At 41.3% G+C, this 24,610-nt stretch overlaps 1 protein-coding gene and 1 long non-coding RNA gene across 2 annotated transcripts in view; both read left to right on the top strand.

Moving 5' to 3' along the window:
- The window catches only part of LOC138961988 (uncharacterized), a 125,629-nt gene that overhangs the window by 86,551 nt on the left and 14,468 nt on the right, over positions 1-24,610 (top strand). The window lies entirely within an intron of this gene.
- On the top strand, positions 14,065-22,725 carry LOC138961983 (uncharacterized). Its single transcript, XM_070333668.1, has 6 exons — positions 14,065-14,393; positions 14,726-14,776; positions 16,556-16,722; positions 17,460-17,612; positions 18,635-18,745; positions 19,231-22,725. Exons 2-6 carry the CDS (start codon positions 14,743-14,745, stop codon positions 20,545-20,547), a joined length of 1,782 nt encoding a protein of 593 aa, XP_070189769.1. The 5' UTR covers positions 14,065-14,393; positions 14,726-14,742; the 3' UTR covers positions 20,548-22,725.

A 24,610-nucleotide genomic window follows, 5' to 3' on the forward strand; every position in this document is an offset into this window, starting at 1 on the left:
GATATGAATTAATTCTAAAACGAAGGACTGCAGTGTGGCCATCAGAGTGCGAAATGGACTGGAGATCTTGGTAAGACATTACTCGGAGGAAATGCAATGCATTTTGTTAATTCTGGTGTGGTAATTTTTTACTGATGAGTTTTACGTGGCCAAAAGTCTGTTGCTTTAAGTTGTTTCAAAAATCGACTTTTTATTTTTTACAAACGCGTTTTCTTAATATCAAGACCACTGAGTCAGCGTTGTACGAGTGTGTGTGTGTGTGTGTGTGTGTGTGTGTGTGTGTGTGTGTGTGTGTGTGTTTTGAGCATATTTTGAATATGAATAAAACATATGCATTCGTTTTTGCATTCAGAAATATTAAAAAGATTACAGTGAAATCATTTATGAATTTGTCTTTATAATTTCACTTTCCAGCAGAATGTTCACAAACAAGTACAGTGTTTACATTTGAATCTTCTGCTTTCCAGTTCTTTTGTCTGGACAAAGCCAAAGATTGCTCGAAAGCCTCCCCCTCCCCCCCAACAAAAAGACCCACCCCCCAAAAAAACAAAAACAACAACAACAACAACCCCCACAAAACAAACCACCCACAACAACAAGAACAGCAGCAACAACAACAACACACCAAAACAAAATAGAACACAAACAAAAGAATGCAACAAGAACAACAGACATGAGCACACACACACACACACACACACACACACACACACACACACACACACACACACACACAGTTTTGCAAGCCAAGACGAGCCGCATCTATGAGAAAGGCTAATGGGTGTAAAAAATAGTGCGTGCCACTAAAGTAGTTTTGTGAGGTATCTAGCTCGGTCGGCAGCAAAAGTCGTGACCTAAAGCACAGTGCCAGTGGATAAAGGTAACTATGACACTCACAAACAGACATAAACGCGACATGCCAGTTCATGTGCTTTAGTGCCTTCGTCAGCGGGAATTGATTTTGCAGTGTAAGCAAGTTACATTTCCCGAACATGTTTGCCTGGCATATCTATTTTCTATTTAAAGAAATATTGCACCCCTTTGTGGTTCTTCTGTAGCCTGTATTGAAAGTATTTCAGCTTTGAGGTAATCGAATTTTTATGCCATCTCGTTCGTACGTCGGACAAAGAAACAAACTTTGATTCATATGTGTGTGTGTGTGTTAGTGTGTGTGTGTGTGTGTGTGTGTACGTTTGTTTTTGCGCGTGTGTGTGTGTGTGTGTGTGTGTGTCTCCCCCTCTCTGTTTTTCTCTCTCTATATATATGAAATATCAGAAGTTGTAAAAAAAACCAATTTAAAGCCTGCAAAGACTTTCTTTTGAGATTTGTAAACAAATCTGTTAGCAGAGCAAATTCAAGAGAGAGAAAAATTTCCCTTCACAGATAGCGTTATTGGGGATGAGACCGATTAAAAAAAATGAAGCTAACCCCCGAAGCGGAGAGCGTATCAACAGAGAAATCAAGTCCAGAGGAGGACCATTGTTTTACTATATATATGTGTGTGTGTGTGTGTGTGTGTGTGTGTGTGTGTGTATGTGTGTGTGTGTGTGTGTGTGTGTGTGTGTGTGTGTGTGTGTGTGTGTGTGTGTGTGTGTGGGGGTGTGTGTGTGTGTGTGTGTGTGTGTGTGTGTGTGTGTGTGTGTGTGTGTGTGTGTGTGTGTGTGTGTGTATGGATATATACGTATGTGTCTTATCTCTCTGTCTGTCGGTTTGTGGTGGTGTGTTGAAAATATATGTTTGTTAATTTGTTAACCAGGTGTACACTCATTGCTTTTATCAAATGTTGAAACAACTTGCTTTGCCTCTTATTTCAATACAAAACAAACACGCGTTTTAACCTGGTAGGCCTATCACACAGTAAGCCATTATGTATTCTCTATCTTTATATTTTTAGTATGAAATAAAACTACTTTGATTTCTGGTATATGTATATCTGAACATGTAAAATGTGTTCGAAGATACTGCGTGTTTGGCACTGATGTTCTGCTTCTGGGAAAACGTTATTCGCGATGATAAGAACAAAGAAAAAGTATACATTTCTGTCGAAAAAGTCATTAAAACTGAAAACAAAATTTACAACATGTGTTTAATTCGTGTGTATTACAGTTCATTAAACACTAACCTACAAATGTAACTTTGAAATGCATTTACTTTATGGTTTAGCATTCCAGTCTATCATATGTTTCCTGTCAGTGTATTTCAACATTTACAAACAGATTAATTGACGACGTCAACTCTGGGAAATTATATGAATACAAGTGACTTTCTCTATATAATAATAATGATAATAATAATAATACGAGAATTTATATCGCGCACATATCTCACCACAAGGCGACTCAGGGCGCACAGTACGAAATATGAGAGAGCCCTGAAAATGCAGCCGCTCGGCGCAGAAGGGACAGCACTCTATATTTTGGGAGAGGCATGCTGGGTATTTTCGTATTTCTATAACCCACCGAACTCTGACATGGATTGCAGGATCTTTTCCGTGCGCACTTGGTCTTGTGCTGGCGTGTACACACATAAGTCTGCACATAAGTTGACCTGGGAGATCGGAAAAATCTCCACGTTTAACCCACCAGGCGGCAGCGACCGGGATTCGAACACACGACCTTCCGATTAGGAGGCCGACGTCTTACCACCACGCCACTGCGCCCGTCTATGTCACTGTACGTTTTTGTTGTTGAATGAGTATCGACATTTTCACACACACACACACACACACACAGACACAGACACACACACACAGACACACACACACACACACACACACACACACACACACACACATTGGAACGAAAAACTAGTTTACCTTAAATAAAAACACGTTAAACAAACTTCTATTAAAACAAACTTGGAACAGCTATATATCAAATTCTGGAGAAATAAACCAAACAGTTCATCAAACAGAACAGAAAGAAAATATAAACAGGCATTGTGCAAATTCTTATTAAAAGTGCTGGTTCATACTTAAATACGCCCGTTGAGTATCATAAGCTAAACTGCATTTGCTAGATATAGTTGCATCAAATATAATCATCTTAGAAAATCATTAATTTAAAAAAACCCACCACGAATCCGTATTTTTATATGCCAGCCAATATCACAAGATGTCAGCCTAAACCACAAAATGGGGAAAATGTGTTTAAAATTTGTTCCTCAAAAAGGTGTGCCTGGTGCAACTTTGAGACTCTAATGCTTCATTCGTGATAGACTCCCAATCTTAGGTGTCCAAACTAAAACGGGAATAAAATTTAGCTCAGTATCGAAAACATAACCTTTTTGCTGTTGATCGTGAACTTGTCTTCACCACCTTTGTGTGCTGTCAGTGATCACCTTTCCCAAGTTCAACTGCACCAGACTATTTTAAATCTTCCTCTTATGCAAATCACAGGCCTGATAGAAGTACATTTTACTGAAATATTTGAATTACAGGAGACCCTTCAACCAGGATTACATTATGCTGCATTTTTCCAAGGAGTTTAGGGCGACCTTGGTCATGCCTTCCTTGATCTTCTGCCCAACAGACGTGACCGCCTTCTCCATCTCTTTCCTCTGAGCCTCGTTCATCCCCTCTGGGTTGTTGATGATCTTCTTTCTAAGGGCGTCTTCAACGAGGCGCTGCTTCTCTACCATGGTCATATTTGGCTTTTCAGAGATTTCGTAAATGAAACTGCCGGAGTCGTCCTCAAGTTTCAGTTCCTTCACCAGCTGGTCTTGCAGATCGTCCAAGACTTCTTCCATATTACCTTTTTCACACCATGAGCAATGTATGATGTCGCTGTGAGCTGAATCGTGTTGCGCTGTCGAATAGAGATCTTGCCCAGGACCGGCTGATGTTCTCCACATGACTCTGCCGGCCTCAGGAGTTTTCTTCTGCGCAGGACGCGGAGCTCCTACAGTTTTCTGAGGAGAAACCTGACCAGGACTCCACCTGGTTTCCACTGCTTTTGGCTGTTGATTCCTGATTCCCATTCGTGGTAAGTTACACGATTTGTTGTAACGCCGGTCCTCAATATGGGGCTCAGGTTGTGTTTGATTAAACTGCTGCAGCCTAGTTTTGACTGTGCCTTTCTTTTTTAGATTGCTTACTTCCTTATTCCTTCGCCTTGCTTCCAGCTCAGCGTGTGGGATGTCATGTTCATCTGTTGTCCCTGCACCTTCCAAAGGTTTATCGCTCCCAAGACTCGATCTGCGACGGGTTGGACTGTGCTTTTTTCGTTTTGAGATGACGGGCTTTGAAGTTTCCCTGATAGCTGTTGTCTCTGCACTGTCCAAAGGTTTATCGCTCCCAAGACTCGATCTGCGACGGGTAGGACTGTCAACTTTTCGCCTGGAGACGGCGGGCTTTGGCGTTTCTCGGATAGCTGTTTTCCCTGCACCTTCCAAAGATTTATTAATCTCAACACTCGATCTCCGCCGGGTTGGACTGGGACGTTTTTGTCTTGGGGGTATGGCAGGCTTTGCCTCTTCCTGTTTGGCTGGAATCATTTTTCCCGATCTTATTCGGACTTCTTCTTTGATCATCTCGGACATAGAGTCGTCCAACTTGCGGGCCATCGTGTGGCGAAAGCAGCTGCCGCCATTGTGAGTAACAACCTGTTCCACCATTTGCAGCAGGTCTGTTACCATCCGAGCCTTCTCCGTTTCGGTGCCGTTGTTGTTGAAGAGTAGGTAGCGGGAGCTTGCTTGTTCCACAATATCCTTAGCGTTCTTCGATTTTTCTAGCTGAAAACGTTGGTAAGAAATGTATTCCATACGCACCTACAGTGTCTAATCTTGTATATGTGTTGAGTGCATTAACCACACCAAGCACTGTCCTTTTTGTGCGTTTGGTGAGATAAGACACCGATCGAACATTTGCTGGCTGTTTTGCCTGTGGTATTTTCAAAGTGTATTCAAACAAGTGTCAACAAATTAGATCCATCTTCTCGACAAACTTTATCATATAGACTTTTGAATATGTCAAGAATCATATAACGAGGATCTGGTAATTGTGAAGTACATTCACTTACCAGCCACATTGAAAGACACTTTACAATGATTCCAATTGAAACACATCATTATTCCAAACACAAACCAGGGATTTACAAGTTGTTAGCATTTGTATGGGAGACATGTTGGGAGGTCACCCTGTAAAATCTGGGGTTGGGTAATTGGATGGGGTATCTAACCGATTAATTTCAATCACAAATCAACTGCCAAACCGAAACAGTTTATTGGTCTAACCAAAGTTAAATCAAAATTTTGGCAACAAGTTTTAAAAATATGGATTGAGAACAGATATTTATTTCCTGTTCAAAAAGAAAGTTTGTGGAATAGTGCAAATATTATTTTTAGAAAGAATGTGTTGTGTTTTGATAAATGGATTGAAGCCGGTGTGAATTGTGTACGTGATGTATGGATAGACGAAAATATTGTGTCATTTGAAGATATTTGTGCCATTTTCGGATATAGTGCCACAAGGCTGTTTGAGTACAACGCTTTGCACACGGCCCTCTGCGCGCGAGCACTGCGAGACAACACAGTCAAAGAAGACGCGGGTGACGAGCCTCCTGCGACCTGTTTTCAGGGCATGCTAAATCCTTGCCCGAAGAAGTTTCATGCGATATTAACGCAATCCAAAGCCAGTGAACCCTGCTCTGTAAAATTTTGGTCCCACAAATATAACATTTGCATTGACAAAAAGTATTGGGTCCTGGCAAGTGCATGTACAAGCGAAGAAAGATTAAAGTTACTCCAATGGACAATTTTACATAATATTTATCCCACAAATATGTTATTGCATAAAATGAAGTTAAAATGGTTTATGTAGTCTTTGTAATGAAATGGATTATATTGAACATTTCTTTTTGAAATGTAGCAAAATGAAATTGTTTTGGGAAAATGTTAGTAGATGTATATTTGTTAATACGGGAGAAAATATTATATACTGTTCAAAAAAAGAAACGCATAGCTTGTAATATTTGGTTAATTTAGTTATATGGCTACAAGAATATCCACCAAACTGCAGAAAATGTTTATCTGGTCGTCGACCTTTCGTCCATTGCCACAAGTGAGCTCTGCACGTGACGCATGCGTTATCAGTGGCTACAATGTCAAAATTGCTCATTTGGCATGACCACTCGTCATGCTTCAGTGTAATCTCGTGAAACTCGGGGAATATTGAGCTCTCACCATGTCTTCCAAAACCCATAAAAGCGGATTGTTCGCCACAAAGAAATCAGACGACAATTCAGCGACGAAAGATGGCCCGATTTAGCAGAGAAGACCGCCAAATTGCATTGGGTCGTTTACAAGCAGGCCAAAGTCAAAGTGCAATCGCCAGGCACTTCCACGTGTCCCAGAGCACCATCAGTAGACTGTGGGTCAGGTTTCAAGCCTCTGGCTCCGTTGCTGACTTGCCACGAGCGGGAAGACCAAGGGCGACAACTGCTGCTCACGACCGCTTCATACGGCTCCGCCACCTCCGGAATCGTTTCCTGTCGGCCTCATCTTCTGTCCAGGCTCTCCCCGGGCCACACCAATTATCGGACCAGACCGTGCGGAACCGCCTGCATGAAGCTGGTTTGAGAGCTCGCAGACCTCACAGAGGAGCTGTCCTCACCCGCCGCCATCGCCAGAACCGAGTGCAGTGGGGCAACCAGCACCTTCGCTGGACCGTCCGGAATCACTGGAGACACGTGTGGTTCAGCGACGAGTCATACTTCCTGCTCCAGCGACATGATGGTCGGAGGAGGGTCTACCGGAGAGTAAACGAACGTTACGCGCCCAACTGTGTGGATGAGGCACCCGTTCATGGTGGTGGAGGCGTCATGGTGTGGGGGGCGATCAATACCGCTGGAAGGAGCACCCTGGTGCACGTCCAAGGGCGCATAACTGCCCAGCGATACGTGGAGGAAATTCTGCGCCCACACGCCCTTCCTCTTCTGGCTGACCAGGATGCCATATTCCAGCAGGACAACGCTCGCCCGCACACAGCACGACTCACCACCCAGTTCCTCACCGACCACCATGTCCAGGTGCTTCCCTGGCCATCCATGTCGCCAGACATGAACCCGATAGAACACCTCTGGGATGAATTGCACAGACGTGTGCGCAGGCGAGAAGAAGCGCCGGCAAATCACCGCGATCTATTGCAGGCACTTCAGGAGGAGTGGGACACCATCCCACAGCAAGATATCCGGCATCTGATCCAGTCCATGCCCAGAAGGTGCCGGGCAGTTGTTGCTGCTCAAGGCAGTCACACCCCCTACTGACTTGACAGCCTCGGCACCCAATCGTATTGATTGACTGATTGATTTGAAGATGCAAATGAACTGTGTGTGCATTCAACTGTGTCCATACCAAATTTCAAACAAATAATCTAAATATTGGATTTTCTGTTAATTTTTTCGAAAAATAAAACAAATTTGGCAAGTAGCAACTATGCGTTTCTTTTTTTGAACAGTATATTAACAGAAAAAGATGTATTGTTTGGTTATTCTCCAGAAGTGCAAACCCCCATAAACAAAATTATTAATCATATTTTGCTCATTTCAAAAATGTGTATCAGTAAGTATACATATGGTAGGCCTATTTATATAAATGTGATGTTAGGATATGAATTAGCGTTAAGATATTTCAGTATTGTGTAAATGTTGAAGGATGAATGATGATACGTAGTAGACGGATGCTTGATTTTTTTTATTATTAAAAGCCCCACAATGATGTACTTGGCAAATTAAAAAAAAAAAGAAAAAAAAGAAAAAAAAAGAGAAAAGATTGTTGACAAGATTTCAAGTGACAGATGTGACAATTAATATCTGAAGTTTTACGAGTAGAACCTTTTTCACTTCATTGTGATAGACCTAAATGTGACAAGTTTCAAACACGTCGACCACTTTTGTTTTACACTTAGAAAGGTAACAAAATGGAATCGGTTCCGAACAACCACAATAGGTTGAAGGGACATGCAAATCAACATCGAACCAAGCAACACATCCTTCAGCTGCTTGTCTGATCTGCATGCTCAACATATATTCATTCTATAAAGGTCTTCCACAGTCAAACTTTGGGAAGTTAACCTACCACACCAAAGTCAAACAAGGTAAGATCACGATAAATAGTCAAAAAGGTTGTGTTTTCTAGACAAGCGCTAAACTATACTACTGTTAGTTTTCAACTAGGTAGATGTGTGGCTCTGTAGATATTTGTACTGGGGCTTATTTATGTTAAAATCAATTAAAACGATAAAAAGTACATTGTAGTTTCTTTATTCTCCCAACCAGGAGTTACGTGTTAGTGTCTTGGCGCCAGGTATATCTGTGAAGACGATGAGAGAGAGAGAGAGAGAGAGAGAGAGAGAGAGAGAGAGAGAGAGAGAGAGAGAGAGAGAGAGAGAGAGAATGACAATGACAATGACAATGACAATTCTTTATTTAACGAGGGTAGTAGATTAAGCAGTGGTCTGCTTTTTTACATCCAGCCCTCGCCCTAAAGAGGGACTAACTACAAAAATGAAATAAAAATACAAGATAAAAGAGAGAGAGAGAGAGAGAGAGAGAGAGAGAGAGAGAGAATGACAATGACAATGACAATTCTTTATTTAACGAGGGTAGTAGATTAAGCAGTGGTCTGCTTTTTTACATCCAGCCCTCGCCCTAAAGAGGGACTAACTACAAAAATGAAATAAAAATACAAGATAAAAAATAGAGAGAGAGAGAGAGAAAGAGAGAGAGAGAGAGAGAGAGAGAGAGAGAGAGAGAGAGAGAGAGAGAGAGAGAGAGAGAGAGAGAGTTCTAGTAGAGTTATTATTTAAGAGCACGATCAACAGAAGAGGAAAAAAAAACTATCGGAACCGACCCCTAACCCCGAATAAGGTCTTCAAACACATACAATAGGATCATCACAAAAGAGCCCTCTGATATGTTTTCCTAACTCTGTAGATTTGACTTAAACTCTCTCCACCTTCCATGGCCTTGGCTAGCCTACCCTGTATGAACAATTGACTGTTCGAGAAAAGCGTCACACGTGAAGGTTATTCTTATTGTTTGAGGTCAAGGCAATGGGAGATACTTTTTAATCACGTGATCAAAGAGTGGCACATGTATTTACATTTTGTTAAACAAGCTACACACCAGACTTAATTTAAATCGACCCATAAACATCAGAGAACTAAGCGCAGAAGGACAAACAAACAAACAAACAAACAAACAAACAAACAAACAAACAAACAGAGTGAATCCTTTACATCAATATATAAAAGAAGTAATAAGCATGCACTCAGCATGAGAGTCAATGCGTATTTAATCTCCTGTAACCTTCTAGTGCCATGCACTTTAAATGGTATAGTGCTTGACAAGCGGTGACCTTTTTCTTTTGTGGCTCCGTAGGGGACTTTCTGAGAAGATCAGGTAGCTGACTTTCTGAGAAAATCAGGTAGCTGACGAAGAAGAATAAGAGAGAGAAAAAAAGGCTTCCAAGAATACATGTTTATGTCGTGCCCGAGCATATTTATCAGAGTCTGTGTGTGTGTGTGGTCATAATCATGTGTTTATCTTCTTGAACAATAATATATTATGCCGTCGTTGTTGTTTTCTCTCGTTTGAAAGAATTGTAACATTTCGTGAATTGGACTTGCATAATGGAGCACTTCTAATCAGAAAAGAGTAAAGAACAAAAAGAAACTAAGAAAACTAGAGACATGGTTATTGCAATAATACAAAAGAACATTTTGCTTGTCGTGTTGTGTTGACTGTCAGTCTCTGTCTTTCTGTTTGTCTATCTCTGTCTCTGTTTGTCTATCGTGTTGACTGTGTTTATTTCTGGGAAAGGCTGAACTTCTTTAACCCAGTGTGGGACTTTCAGTGGGGCGACAACCCCCAACCCAGCGCGTCCCCGGGTGGCGGATAGGGGAACGGACTTCAGATATGAAGACCAGCCGCTTGCGGCCGCGGACCAAACTGGCGGTGTTTCCTACCAGGGTGGAGTGGGGAAGCAGGCGGCACTGCTACTCTCTTCGAAATGCTCCATCGCCCTCCGACGGGACTCATCTAATGCGACTATGGGCGCATTAAAACCCTAGCTCCGGGTGGGATCTCGGCAAATCCTCCCCCCTGTGCTCTCAGGGTAGGACGTACGGGCCATGAGCTAAGGGTGAGGCAACCCCGACAGAAACCTCGAATGCTGAAGACGGAGGTACTGGGCTGCACGGCGCACTCTAATAAACCATGGTACCACGCATCAACGCCACTGTGTTTATTTTGTCTATTCGTGCATGTGTGTGTGTGTGTGTGTGTGTGTGTGTGTGTGTGTGTGTGCGTGTGTGTGTGTGCGTGCGTGTGTGTGTGTGTGTGTGTGTGAGTGTGTGTGTGTGTGTGTGTGTGTGTGTGTGTGTGTGTGTGTGTGTGTGTGTTCGTACTTGCAAGCACGTATTAGAATAAAAAAATTAAATGAAGTGCAATGAAGGGATTAAATGCTAAACTAAACACAGGCATATTGCTAACTTAACCTTGAACATGAAGTTTACTCTCTGTGTCTAGATATTATACTGTTTAAGAATACCCCCCCCCCCCCCCAAAAAAAAACGGAAAAAAAACGAAAAAAAAAAACCACCAAACAAACACGTTTATATTTCACGAACTCATGACTAGCGCTTAATTTTTGACCTGTCCAAAACTTGTGCCGATCGTTCTGTCAGAATTCTACTTCCCATTCTTGTTTCTATTTACAGTTATAGAATTGGCGACTGCAGTTCTCAACATTCAATTACTCTTTTGAAATAGGCCGTGTCGTGAAGTCTGAATGTGTACTCGCACCTCCATGGCTCAACCCTGATTGCATAAAAAGTGCCGCCTGCTTGCCGAAAACGAACGAAAAGAAGAATTAGAAGGCTCCGGCATGTAAACCGTTCAAAGGCAGCATGCTTTGAACTACGAATACATGGCGGCAAAATACTGCATGCTCCTTTCATACTGGCAGGAACTCGGTTTCCAAAGCCGCTTTTGGAGAATGCCATTGAAACCATGTGACAGAAAGAGCAAGTTGTGTACAGTGATATCAAAACATTAAATCTATCGGTCTAAAAGATTGAAACTGAACAGGCTGGAGCATATAACACCGAGACTAGTAAGGCGTGGGCTGGCTGAAACAATTCGACCCAGACAATGCTGACTGAGCTGACTTGGTAACAGAAAGGAAAAGTGAATCTAATTCGTATAAATCGGATTTTCATTATTATTGAGCCTATTTTAAACATAAATTCGATAAATGTCTGTATTCACATTTTAAATATCCAGATACTAATTTATTTATTTATTTATTTATTTATTAAGGAGATTTCTATAGCGCATAACTAAAAGCACTATGCGCTTTACAATATCACTAGGTATAAGCATACGCAAACATACTCTAAATAGAACTTAGCCTAACAAGACAATACTAAGAACACTAAACATTTGAGTTCATACAAAAATAGAGAATTAAATTAAATACTGGACAAACGATTAAAATAAGCTTAAGGCCTACACCGACTACAATGGACTATTTCAAATACAAAAATCTAGTTAACTATAAAAGGCAGTGCATAAAACTCCATAATCCTAAGAAGGTCGATCAAATAAAAAAACATGAAAGACTATTTAACTATAATTACTTCGTAAAAGATAATAAACATGGTATACAAAGCTGTAATTTTTAACAACAAATCTAAAAAGATTTTCACTAACAGGTAGACTGAACTCGGCAGCCCGGTAAAGCAATCAATCTAGGAGAGCGAACACTCTGATATAAAAACAAGCTGAAGTCGGATGTGCTGGGCCTGACTTGTCAGGCGCGTAACGGCAGCACAACGCATCTACGCTCACATGAGCGAACGACGAAGAAGAAGAAAAGATTTTCATGCCATATTGCACAACACATTTTGACACACACCCAACCTCATACAAGCACACATACACACTTACACACATATACACACACACACACACACACACACACATGTACTCACACACACACACACACATACACACACACACACTCACACACACACACACACACACACACACACACACACACACACGCACACACACACACACACAATAAATTCAACAAATATTTAAATACATAAAAAGAATTAAGCGTTTAAAACATATTTTACAAACAACAGTAGTACATATTATAGTGTTAATGTGAGACTACCCAATAAAAATATTTAACTAGTGAGTTTATTGGAATGCTGGCAGATAAAAACATATCACGAGGCAGGCGTGTGCTTCAGGTATTGTAAGCAGACTTGAAAAGGTGGGTTTTAAGGGACTTTTTGAAAGTGGAACATATAACGCGAATGTTTTCGAATTTGTACATGTAATTTTAATTTTAGGTAGATTTTTATTTAAAACTGTGAATTACCGATATTATGGTCGATATTAGAAATGTTCACTTCTGGCGCTAACATGCCATCATACAAAGGACGAGTGGGGTGAGGACGAGACAAAACAAAACACGTTGTGATACAGGAGTAGGACGGAGAGAGTGTGTGTGGGTCCGGTGGGTGGGGGAGCTTACTGTTCGCACCGCCCTCTCTACAGCCAGACCTGAGTCAGAGCCGCCCCCTCCTCCCCCTCTGCTCACACTATTTATCTTGTATCCGTCAGTCTATGTCTTTCTGTTTGTCTATCTGTCTGTCTATCTGTCTCTGTCGGTCTCTCTCTCTCTCTCTCTCTCTCTCTCTCTCTCTAAAAAAAAAAAAAAGCATGATAATAACAACTAGGCAAAAACGCCAGAACATAACCTCAATATTTCACGATCTAACGGTTAATGATAAACTTGTTGAAAAAGTCGACCATCATAAAGTTTTGGGAGTGACCATTGATAACAACCTGTCTTGGTCACACCACATCGCACAACTTTCAAAACTCGTGTCCAAGAAAGTTTATCTATTATCTAGAATCAAGCATTTTCTAAATTTGGAAGCCAGGAAATTATTCTTTAATGCTCATAATATTTAGTCTGTTATTGATTACGCGTCTACCTTGTGGGACTCGGCAAGTGAAAATTCATTCAAACCACTAATTAGATTACATAAACGAGCGCTTAAAGTAGTCTTATTAAAGAAAACAACCCTATCTGAGTTAGACTACATAAACTTAGGCATTCTTCCTCTGAAGGCAAGGCTAGGTTATAATAAAGGTACCCTTATGCATAAAATTATTCATGGATGTGTACCTCAAACCATTTTTTCCAAATTCAAGTTGAAAAATTCACGCCGATTGATGAGATTGAACACGCCTCTGACTAGGATTGACCTATTCAAATCTAGTTTAGTCTATTCAGGTAGCAGTCTCTGGAACACTCTTCCGACAATCCTACGGCAAACTAGCAGCACAAACGTTTTTAAGACCAGATATATATCTCATGAAGTCGAAATAAACATCTGTTGTTGCTAGAATGGTTGTTAAAACCAACAACCGGTGCTTTTCAACAATGTATTATTATTATTATTATTATATTTTTTTCCCCTGATTTTTTTGGAATGCAGTGTATGTCAATGGGCATGGCGTTTACAGCTTTGTTGCGTCAGCGCAATCTACTCTATAATACTTAACTCACGTCAAATGAACTTACATTTTTCATATAAGCAATGTATTGTATGTAAATTGATGATATGTTCTTACTTTAATTTTTATTATAATCATGTAGCAGTAGTTTTCTTTACTTGCTCATTCTTTAGCAATTTTAGACTAGTCCCTCTTTAGGGCGAGGGCCAGATGTAAAAAAGCAGATCACTGCTTACTCTATTACCCTCGTTAAATAAAGAATTGTTCTTGTTCTTGTTCTTGTTCTCTCATACGTTATTTTGAAATCACTCTCCGTAGCTTTCCTTCCAGGGCTGCCAAAATGAGCCCACGTTCCTTTGCACAAGTGTGCACAGCTCTCTCTACAGCAAGCCCTGAGTCACCCACTGTGCAACCATACCCCTCCCCCCGGCCCCCTCCAACCTTATGTCTCTGCTCACACTATTGATCTTATCTTGTATCTGTCTGTCCCTGTCTTTCTGTATGTCTGTCTGTCTATCTGTATGTCTGTCGCTCTCTGTCTGTCTGTCTGTTAAAATCACCAACTGCTTTTCAACCAGGACTGCCAAAATGAGCCCTTTTTCGTTTGCACAAGTGTATACATGTCTCAATCACAGCTTGAACTCATCAGTCTTTGTCTGCGTAATTATGCTCGTCAGCAGTTCTCAGATACCACTATACTATAACCCGAATTAGGCTGTTTCTGGAAAACTATCCGTGGGAGCAATGAACGATCGATAATCTCAGGTCTGCAAGGTGCCATTGAACAGCGCTGTATAGCCTACTGCTGCAGATCGAGGTTACTGCAGAATGATCGTAAGGGATTTTGAAAAGGTGAGTTTTCCCTTCTTTGCCTATTTAGAAACAATAATTGTAGTTACTTTTGTACGGAATGTTTTGCTTGTCCGTTTTTGGTCTTTTGCATACGCAGGCAGTTCAGTTTGTTGCATCAACGGGAATGTAATTGAATAAAGATACGAATGAGATTTATCCCTTGCGAATGAAAGATTTTCTGTCGACAACTTCCTACAGGAGGCAGATAACGACGGATACGTTAATTGCACTTGAAGAACATTAGGGATATAACATATTCTAAAAACATAAATGAAAAGCGGAACAGAGAAAAGCCACAAACAACAGAAATAAAACACCCATATGTTTTGCAGAGGGACACTCTCACGCAATGGAGCGGCATGGAGACCCACAACATAGCTCAGGTATGGCGGATTTTGAAAACTGAGTGTGTTTTGATTCCTTGCTTGAATGACTCAAGACTCAAAATGTTACTGTCCTTATAAAAACAAGGAAAAATAATGGATTTATTATTTGACTGATTGACCTTTCCCTGTTGTTGTTGCTGTTGCTGTTGCTGTTGTTGTTGTCGTTGTTGTTGTTGTTGTTGTTGTTGTTCTTCTTCTTCTTCTTCTTCTTCTTCTTCTTGTCGTTGAACTTGTTGTTCTGGTGATGGTTTTGGCGCTAAATGTTGTGTTTGAGGCGAAATTTAACTTGTTTAAACATTTTTATTATTGCTTTTGACGTTTAATTTGTATATCTTGCTTTTTAGAGTTGAGAATCTATACATATAATAAAAGAGAGTGTCTGTCTGTGTGTCTGTCTGTCTGTCTGTCTGTCTGTGGTCGCCATACCTCTGAGATGGCAAGAGGCAGGAACAAGATAGTGTGCACGTACACTCCCCAGGTGCCGCAGATGTGCACCTGGGTTTTAGTTTCTTGATTCACTGTTTCCTTTCTCAGATTATGGACCTCCCATTTATTGAATACAGCCTATATGGTGCAAGACCAGTTCAGTGCCTACTGTTCACCTGTAGCAAGCACATCATGCCAGTGATATTAGAGACTCGCTGTTGCTCCTATGAGGAGAAGAAATGAAGAATGAAAAATTAACTGGACAGTTCCGGAAATTTCTAGAAGGTAAGGGAGATAACTGTTCACCTGTAGCAAGCACATCATGCCAGTGATATTAGAGACTTGCTATTGCTCCTATGAGGAGAAGAAATGAAGAATGAAAAATTAACTGGACAGTTCCGGAAATTTCTAGAAGGTAAGGGAGATAACTCTTTTTTGTCTGTGGTCGCCATACCTCTGAGATGGCAAGAGGCAGGAACAAGATAGTGTGCACGTACACTCCCTAGGTGCCGCAGATGTGCACCTGGGTTTTAGTTTCTTGATTCATTGTTTCCTTTCTCAGATTATGGACCTCCCATTTATTGAATACAGCCTATATGGTGCAAGACCAGTTCAGTGCCTACTGTTCACCTGTAGCAAGCACATCATGCCAGTGATATTAGAGACTCGCTGTTGCTCCTATGAGGGGAAGAAATGAAGAATGAAAAATTAACTGGACAGTTCCGGAAATTTCTAGAAGGTAAGGGAGATAACTCTTTTTTGTCTGTGGTCGCCATACCTCTGAGATGGCAAGAGGCAGGAACAAGATAGTGTGCACGTACACTCCCTAGGTGCCGCAGATGTGCACCTGGGTTTTAGTTTCTTGATTCATTGTTTCCTTTCTCAGATTATGGACCTCCCATTTATTGAATACAGCCTATATGGTGCAAGACCAGTTCAGTGCCTACTGTTCACCTGTAGCAAGCACATCATGCCAGTGATATTAGAGACTCGCTATTGCTCCTATGAGGGGAAGAAATGAAGAAAGAAAAATTAACTGGACAGTTCCGGAAATTTCTAGAAGGTAAGGGAGATAACTCTTTTTTTGTATCCAAACAAAGGAGGTAAAGCTAATGATAATGGGATAGCGAGCGTCTTAAATTGCTACAGGACTCCGCTTACTCCCGGGCGAAGCCGGGCTTAACTGCTAGTAATTGTAATAAACGTAAAGCGCTTGCTTCGTGTCTGTGTGTGCATGTGTGCTATTTTACTACCGCCTCGTTTTAAGTTCCCCAAACTTTTTTTTTTTTTTATTATACATGAAGACAATTCAATTACTTATAACCTAACATATGCTCTATCTCAATGCAGAAATAGAACGGATGCGACTGATTCTGATTGGGAAAACTGGATCTGGGAAAAGCGCAACCGGAAACACAATTCTGGGAGATGAAGAGTTTAAATCACAGATCGGAGTTAATTCTGAAACGAAGGACTGCGGTGTGGCCACGAGAGTTCGAAATGGACTGGAGATCTTGGTAAGACATTACTCGGAGAGAATGCAATGTATTTTGTTCATGCTGGTGTGGTATTTTTTGTGGTTGTTTTCAAATTATTTTATCATTTTAATGTCTTTATATTTGTTCCTTTGGGTGGTGGGTGTTTAATGATGTATTTTACGTGGCCGTGGTCTTTTTCTTGAAGAAATGCTCAGTTGTGTTAGAAATTGGCTTTTGTGTGTGTTTACAAACACGTTTGTTGCTAATTTGTCAGAAGTTTTTCTTCTCAGATTTTTTTGTATGTACATGTACATACGTAGTATAATTTATGTGATCGATGGTGACGCAGTAGCCCCCTCTCACCCCACGCCCCTTTTTGTCACAGCAGTTGCTCTGCAGAGGTGTGTGCCGGCCTTGAGCACTGAACTAATTGAAGCCCAAATGCTCAGTGGCTGCTGGCGATACACCTGTGGGTTTAAGAGAGCTGTTTCTGATAGAAGTTTGAGAGTTGTTGTTTTCCTGGTACGCTCTTGTAAATCATAATGTTCAGCAACACAGGGCTGTTAAAGTAGACCAACACTCACTCCTCTTTGACTGACTTTGATCTAAAGGTATTTCAAATGTTTCTTACACTTGGTTCAATTTGTATTGTAACATTATGAAATATTGCCCCTAGTTATGTAGTCATATGCGTGTTTTTTTAAAGTATTGTCGTAGACGTGGTATGTTCACATGAATGTATTAGTACTTACGCATGTTTAACATGATAATTTCAGGTGATGGACACACCAGGCCTCTGTGACACGGACGGAGAAGATGACGTGATAGCTGAGAGAATCACAAAGTCTCTGTTCGCTGTGGCCCCTGGTCCTCATGCCGTCATCCTGGTCTTGAGATGTGACACCAGATTCACTGACGAGGAAGTGAAGGTACATCAGAAACTCTATCCAATTCTTCTCCTTTTTAAGACCGCCGAATGTCAGAGAAAATAGAAAAAAAACCAGAAAAAAACAGAAAAAACCCCAGCAACACATTTTTTCTGTTCTTTTTTTTCTGTACTTTTTTGTCTTTATACAATGCGGATTTCCCGTTTCACATGCCCCTAATGGCTTTGCCGTAAACGCGTAAAACTTACAATTCTCTGTCAGAGAAAATAAAGTCTTTTGGAGAGTAAATCTTAAAATTGAAGTGAAGTTAAAGACGTTATGAACAGGAACTTTGCGAAGGCGAGGTCTTACCGGGATTGGCGGGAGGTGTCAAATGATAGTGCGGAGGGGGTGCGCGTCTGAAGTTAGAGCATCCCTTTTTTGATCTCAAAGGTGGTTGACGCCTCAGTCGGAATAATGTAACACAAGAAGTATACCAGATGCCCATTCAGGACAAACTTCTGCAAAATGTTCTGCATATATGGTTTAAAGGATTTTCTACCTGTGTGTTAACATTTATGAAATTTGCCTGTTCTGAAGTATTGTAGATTTTTGTATAGGAACCTTACTTTTGGGGGGGGCACTCGAGTCATTTGAGCAAGTGTTCCGTGACCCATGTGATAGAAATATTAAATCCGAGAAATGTACCAGAAAGCCATGTAAAATAACGCATACACATTTTCAGATAAATAACACAGGTTTGACGTTTAGATAAGGTACAACCACTTAAGTCTTCAGCAGTCGACGTGAACCTACCCCATTTCACAGATCTACGTTCGCGAAGCCAAATCTATGACGATGACAATCAAATGTCACTTTTGTGTGTTCACAGCTCGGACCAAAAGAAGAGCAACAGGAGTTTTTCCTTTTGCCTACCCCATGCAAAGTGGCAATCACTGAAATAAAATAACAACAGTTGTTATAAGATTTACAGCTACATTTGGAGAAGAAAAGTCATATATAAATAGAAAGCCAACTCATCCAAGCATGAATGTTTCTCAGATTCCCAACTCTTTCTGTTGCAGGTGTTCAATATGCTCAAGTACATGTTTGGGGATAAGATGACATCGTATGTGATCATTATTTTTGTTGGAAAAGATTGCCTGGACAAGGAACAAATTAACTTTGAGGAACAGGTATGATGCGCTTCTGGAAAAGCGGACACACAATTTCTTCCCCTTCTCTCACACTATTAGTTTTATTCTTAGTGAAGTTACGCTAGTATGTTATCGGTAGCAGTCGTTGAAATTTGAGAAACGCCATAATTATTATCTTCTGAGAACTAACGTGGAAGTGCACAGACTTAAAAATAGGGCATTCCTTATGCACATTCTTATTAATGAAGTGATGGTGATTATTTGGCCAATTAATTATGGAAAGAAAAAGTGGGGGAAGGGTGGGGTGATAATATTATGACCGTTAAAAGTAAAAACTTACCATTGAGTATACATAGTCTAGAGGGCTTTTATCTTCAGGGTTTACAACAAATAATGAACGAAGACGGATTAGTTGGCACACAACAATAACAACGCTGGGTGTAGTTAACAGGGTCAAGAAAATCGGAAGACACACGTTTAGAAAATGTAGGTACTTTCCTTACATTTGTCGATAACATTTTCAGGTGGCAAAATCAGCGAAACTGCAGGGCGTGCTGAAGCAAGCAGACTTTCGCTACCTACTCTTTAACAACAACGGCACTGAGGTCGAGAAGGCTCAAATGGTCGAAAATCTCATACAGATGGTGAAGCAAGTTGTCACGAAAAATGGCGGCAGTAGCTTTCAACACAAAATGGCTGACAAGGTAAACAAAGCAAAGTCCGAGATGATGCAGGAAGAAGTCCGGAGAAGATCAGCCCCGATACCAGCCACGAGAAAAAGAACTATTCCTAGGCTGAGCGCTCCAGCTCCATCTGGGCGGAGACTGAGTCTTGAGAATGATACATCTTTGAAAGGCACTGGGAAAGTCTTACCCCGAATAAAGCCGAAGCCCACAACTGCTGAGGAAAGTCAATACCGCCGTAGGTCGAGTATTGGGAGCGAGACATCTTCAGATGGTGCAGGGACAGCAGATGTGCAGGATTTGGCGCACGCCGAGAGGGGAAAAATGCACTTGAGAAGGGAAGTAAGCGCTCTCAGAAAAGAGAGCAAAGTCAAAACTAGACTGCGGCAGATTGATCAAAACAAAACTGAGCCCCTTGTTGTTAACAGGCGGTACAACAAGACTCGCACCTTATTACGAAAGGACTTCGAGAAGCAGCAACCACTGACAGCAGAAACCAGGAGGAATCCTTATCTGATATCTCCACAAGACACCCCAGGAGCTCCTCATTTTCCACAAAAAGAAACCCCTGAGGCCAACAAAAACGCGTCGAGAAAATCGACAGGTTCTTTTCAAGATGTCCAGACAACAGCACCACAGGATTCAGCCCACAGCGACAGCCACACAGAGAATGAGACACACGAAGACAGGTCGATCGGTACTTGGCAAGACGTCGAGACTACGACACTACAAGATTCAGTCCATAGTGACATCAGTGCACAGAATGAGACACAAGACGTCCGCGAAGACACCTCGATCGGTTCTTGTCAAGACGTCAAGAAGACAGCTCCTCCAGACACCATCCTCCGCCCGTGGATTGAAAAAGACAACATGGAACAAGTCTTGGAAAATCTGCAAGACCAGATTGTGAATGAACTCAAACTTCACGACGACTCTGGTTTTAATGACATCATCCCTGACAAGCCTAGGATGACCATGGCAGAGAACCAGAGCTTGGTGGAAGACGCCCTGAGGAAGATGATCGTCAACAACGCAGGGGAGCTGAACGAGGCCCAAAGGGAGCTGTTGGAGAAAGTTATCAACTCTGTTTGGCTGAAGATCAAGGAAGGCATGACCAAGTTCGCCATCAGATCAATTGACAAGTGTAGCTTAATGTAATTATGTTTTGGGCCAACTTCTGGGGGTAAAGGGGACTGTGAAATATGATTTCCCTCGATCACTTGCTTGTCTGATCGGTACATATTCTTAAAAAAAAGGATGATGCAGTCAACTTGGGCAAGGTCACAAGATCACGATCAACTGCCAGAAAGTTTTGTGCTTTCTAATCTATGCTAGTCTTCCTGAAAAACTAGGTAGGTGCGTTTGGGTGTGGACATTAAAGCTGAGGCTGTTATGTTCCAACCAATTACAGTGATAGATTTCCATGTATCTCACCACCTTGGAAGAAGTGTGAGAGGTTTGGCTCCAGAGAGAGAGAGAGAGAGAGAGAGAGAGAGAGAGAGAGAGAGAGAGAGAGAGAGAGAGAGAGAGAGAGAGAGAGAGAGAGAGAGAGAGAGAGATGCAGCCAGGCAGCCAGACATACCACAACACGGACAGAGAAGCTGTATTATATATCTGAATTCGTAGGTATGAGCACGTTAATACAACAACAACAACGTTAATACAACAACAACAACAACAGCAACAACAACAACAACAACAATTAACGGACTCCTAATCCCCGAAAAATGTGTAATCACAAACAAGACGATCAGATGACAGCTGAGAACCCCGTCATGTTTTCCTAAGCTTGTGGATTTGACTTAAACTTTCTAACCCTCTGTAGATCAAATTTGAAGTGCACGGCACTGTAAGGGTTTCACGATTCTTTACTCAGTGACTCCATTGCTGAGTGCAACCTTTATTTGCCCGACCCGTAACCCCCCCCAAAAAGGCTTTTACCGCAAACACCACGATCAGAGAACTATGACATGTTTTCCTAAGTCTGTAGATTTATCAATGTCACTCGAAACCTCTGTCGCCTAAGATGCCGTGTACAGGCAATTGACTGCATCAAAGTAGAGTTGTACGTTAAACTTTCTTTACCTTAGGCGTTCAAGGCAAGGGCATTTTAAAACCACTTGATAAAACGGTGTTGGTAAAATTTAATTTGGTTTAAAGGCACACTCCGTCTCGTGAAAACCGTTCGGCTCACCATCTCAGACCTGGCCAGGCTTTTACATGGGGGGATAAGACCATCCCTCCACTCGGACACATACCCAAAATCAACACCCTGGTTGCTTGCAGTGGTGAGCTGGACACGTTGATGAAATAATTTCAATATTTTGCGAAATTCATTTATAAAACAAATTCTCACTGTGCAGAGAGCATCCCCTCTGTACATGTCTGGTATGTGTCTAAGTGGAGGGATGGTCTTATTTCATGTGAAAAGCTGGTCAGATCTGAGAAAGAGAACCCAACTGTGTTCACGAGAAGGAGTGTGCTTTGAAAAAAAGCGAACGCGCGCTCAAACTGACAGTCAATGAATAAATATTCTCTGGCACCCTTCGAGTGCCGTGCACTTCAACGTGTTATGTCCCTGATTTGCCTTGGCCTGTTCTTTTATTCATGCGGTTGCCCAGGAGAGTTTCTGAGAAAATCAGGTAGCTCACGAAGCAAAATGAACAAGAGGCGAAGCCTTCAAGGCTCACGTAAGAAATCGACAAACAGTAACACAAACTCAATCACTCCGTCACACATTCACACACACACACACAGTAAGCATCTAGGTGAAACTGTGCAAGAAAGCGAGACACTAGATCTGCCAACTAGTCTCGGCCCGCTCACAATAACAATGACCGAGACTTTCAGTAATTCCTTCGCGTGACGTCTAACCCTCTTACGTCATAATGTGACGTCTTCAAATGTTAAAGTTTCTATCACACACGTCAAACACTTTTGACCGAGACGTAATCTTCTTATGCGAGCTTTATCCATAGACTCGGAAATGTTAAAGTTTCTATCACACACACACACACGCACGCACGCACAGACAGACAAAAGTTAGCATCGCATAGGCTACACTTACGTGAGCCAAAAACAAAGAAAGAAGAAAAGAACAAAATGGCTCATGTGAGTACATGAGCATATATATTAAACTGCTTTGTGTGTGTGTGAGGGTGGTAATATGATGTGTTTACTTTTCTCGTGCATATGTTGTTGTCTTCTCTCCTCTGAATGAACTGCTCCTTTTCTTGCTTTAGAATTGCACAATGAAGCATGAACAGTTGAAAAAAGGGAGAGAGACGTACGTGCATGGTTATTGCAAATAAACAATAAAACATTTGCAACACGGTCGGTTGGGTGTTTTTTTCTCTCGCTCATGTATAAGTTCGTGAGTGCGAGTGGTTGCGGTCGTGAATGCGTGCGTGGATGCGTGCGTGGATGCGTGCGTGGATGCGTGCGTGGATGCGTGCGTGGATGCGTGCGTGGATGCGCGCGCGCGCGCGCGTGTGTATGTATGTGTGTGTGTGTGTGTCTGTGTGTGAGTGAGTGCGAGTCCTTGCAACTATTAAATAAGATAAAGTGAAGTAGATAAAATAAAGTGAAATACAATAACATGAGATCAAATGCAATGAAATTATAACAATACTAGACGAGACAAAGTCATTGCTATCAAAAGTGATCATAAAGTTCCCTCGTTGTGCCTCACAATTATACTGTTTGAGAAAATCTGTCTCAAGCAAACGTTCATATTTTAAGAACGTCTTATTTTTGGACCTGTCCGAAATCTGCACCTGTGAATTTAACTTCTTCTTTCGAGTTTTTTCTTGTCATTCCTTTCTGTTTTCTTTTCATTTAAGAGGGTTTCTATTTAGAGTTCAGTTCTAAGCTCTTAATTACTGTTTTAAAATAAATTTTGTAGATTTTAGTGTACTCGTACCTGTTTCATCTCTGGTTCTACATACACAAGTTCCATTTGCCGAATTGTTATGCTTGCTTAAACAAACAAGTCGCGTTAAGCAATATAAAAGCATTTGACCAGTCTGTCGGCCTGAAACTAAAAGATCGACGCCGAAAATCTAGGATCAATCATCTTCGTGACTACTAAAACCTGGTAGGTCGAACTCCTTAAACCGAGACAGGTACCTATATATTTTTAGATTCAGTAAATGACAAGGAACACAATGCAATCATTGTTGAAGGCACTGCTGCATGGCTTGCATAGGATTGATACATACTTTTCGGATGGATAAATGGTCAGATTTGGCCAAAATGAATATAGTTTAATTCGTAATAAATTCAAAATAGCATCTTTTTATGTGGTTTCTTATTCAAGTTATGATAACGATAACAATCACAGACAAACATCATTGAATGAAATGAGGTGGATATGCCCCACTTAAAATGGCCGGGCTGTGTGGTGTTGTGCCACACATTTTTTCTCATGAAAACACAGACGAGCCGCCTTTTTGGGAAATGCCAAGGCGTGTAAAAAAAAACCCGTGTGCCACTCTAATCAATCTGAGGGGGTATCAAGCTCGCCACCTATAGTGCAGAGGATAAAAGTAACCATGGCGAGCCCAAAACAACCACAAACGCCATATGCCAGTTCATTTGTCTTTGTGCCTAGTCAGCGAGAATCGATTTAAAAAAAATGTTGCAGTGTAAGCATTAATTTCCTGAACAAAATTGCATGGGTGCTCTGCATACATATTTAAAGAAATATTGCACGGCTGTGTTAAGTCGCATGGTCGTTTTGTACTCTTTGAAGTCTTTTGAATTGTATGCTTTTTTCTTTCGTACGTATAGGGTTTACTTTAAAAAAAATTGGTTTAACTACCTTTGATGATACCTTTGCGCATAAATGACTGACTGCGTCTGTATGTTATGTAATACACTGACTGTTTGCTATCTGGAAATGTGTCAAGTCGTAATTTTGCTATGAAGACACCACTTCAACCATCACTTGTTTTTTCATACCTACGAATGTAAATGTCATGGTTATATTACAGAATTAAAATGCCTTAGATGTATTACATGTAGTTGCACCCATCCAGCCGTATTATCTTCTTTTTTCGCATGGCTATAATGTATCTCACGCTAATGGATAACACACACATACACACACAAACACACACAAACACACACACACACAAACACACACAAACACACACGCACGCACACACACACACACACACATACAGAAAAATACACACGCACGCACACACACATACACACA

The sequence above is a fragment of the Littorina saxatilis genome, linkage group LG3 (assembly GCF_037325665.1).
Source record: "Littorina saxatilis isolate snail1 linkage group LG3, US_GU_Lsax_2.0, whole genome shotgun sequence".
Taxonomy (NCBI): Eukaryota; Metazoa; Mollusca; class Gastropoda; order Littorinimorpha; family Littorinidae; genus Littorina; species Littorina saxatilis.

Coding starts and splice junctions, on each gene's coding strand:
- LOC138961983 (XM_070333668.1), top strand. CDS start 14,743: ATGGAGCGGCATGGAGACCCACAACATAGCTCAG. Junction 16,723..17,459: donor GAAATGGACTGGAGATCTTG/GTAAGACATTAC, acceptor TGATAATTTCAG/GTGATGGACACACCAGGCCT. Junction 17,613..18,634: donor TCACTGACGAGGAAGTGAAG/GTACATCAGAAA, acceptor TTTCTGTTGCAG/GTGTTCAATATGCTCAAGTA.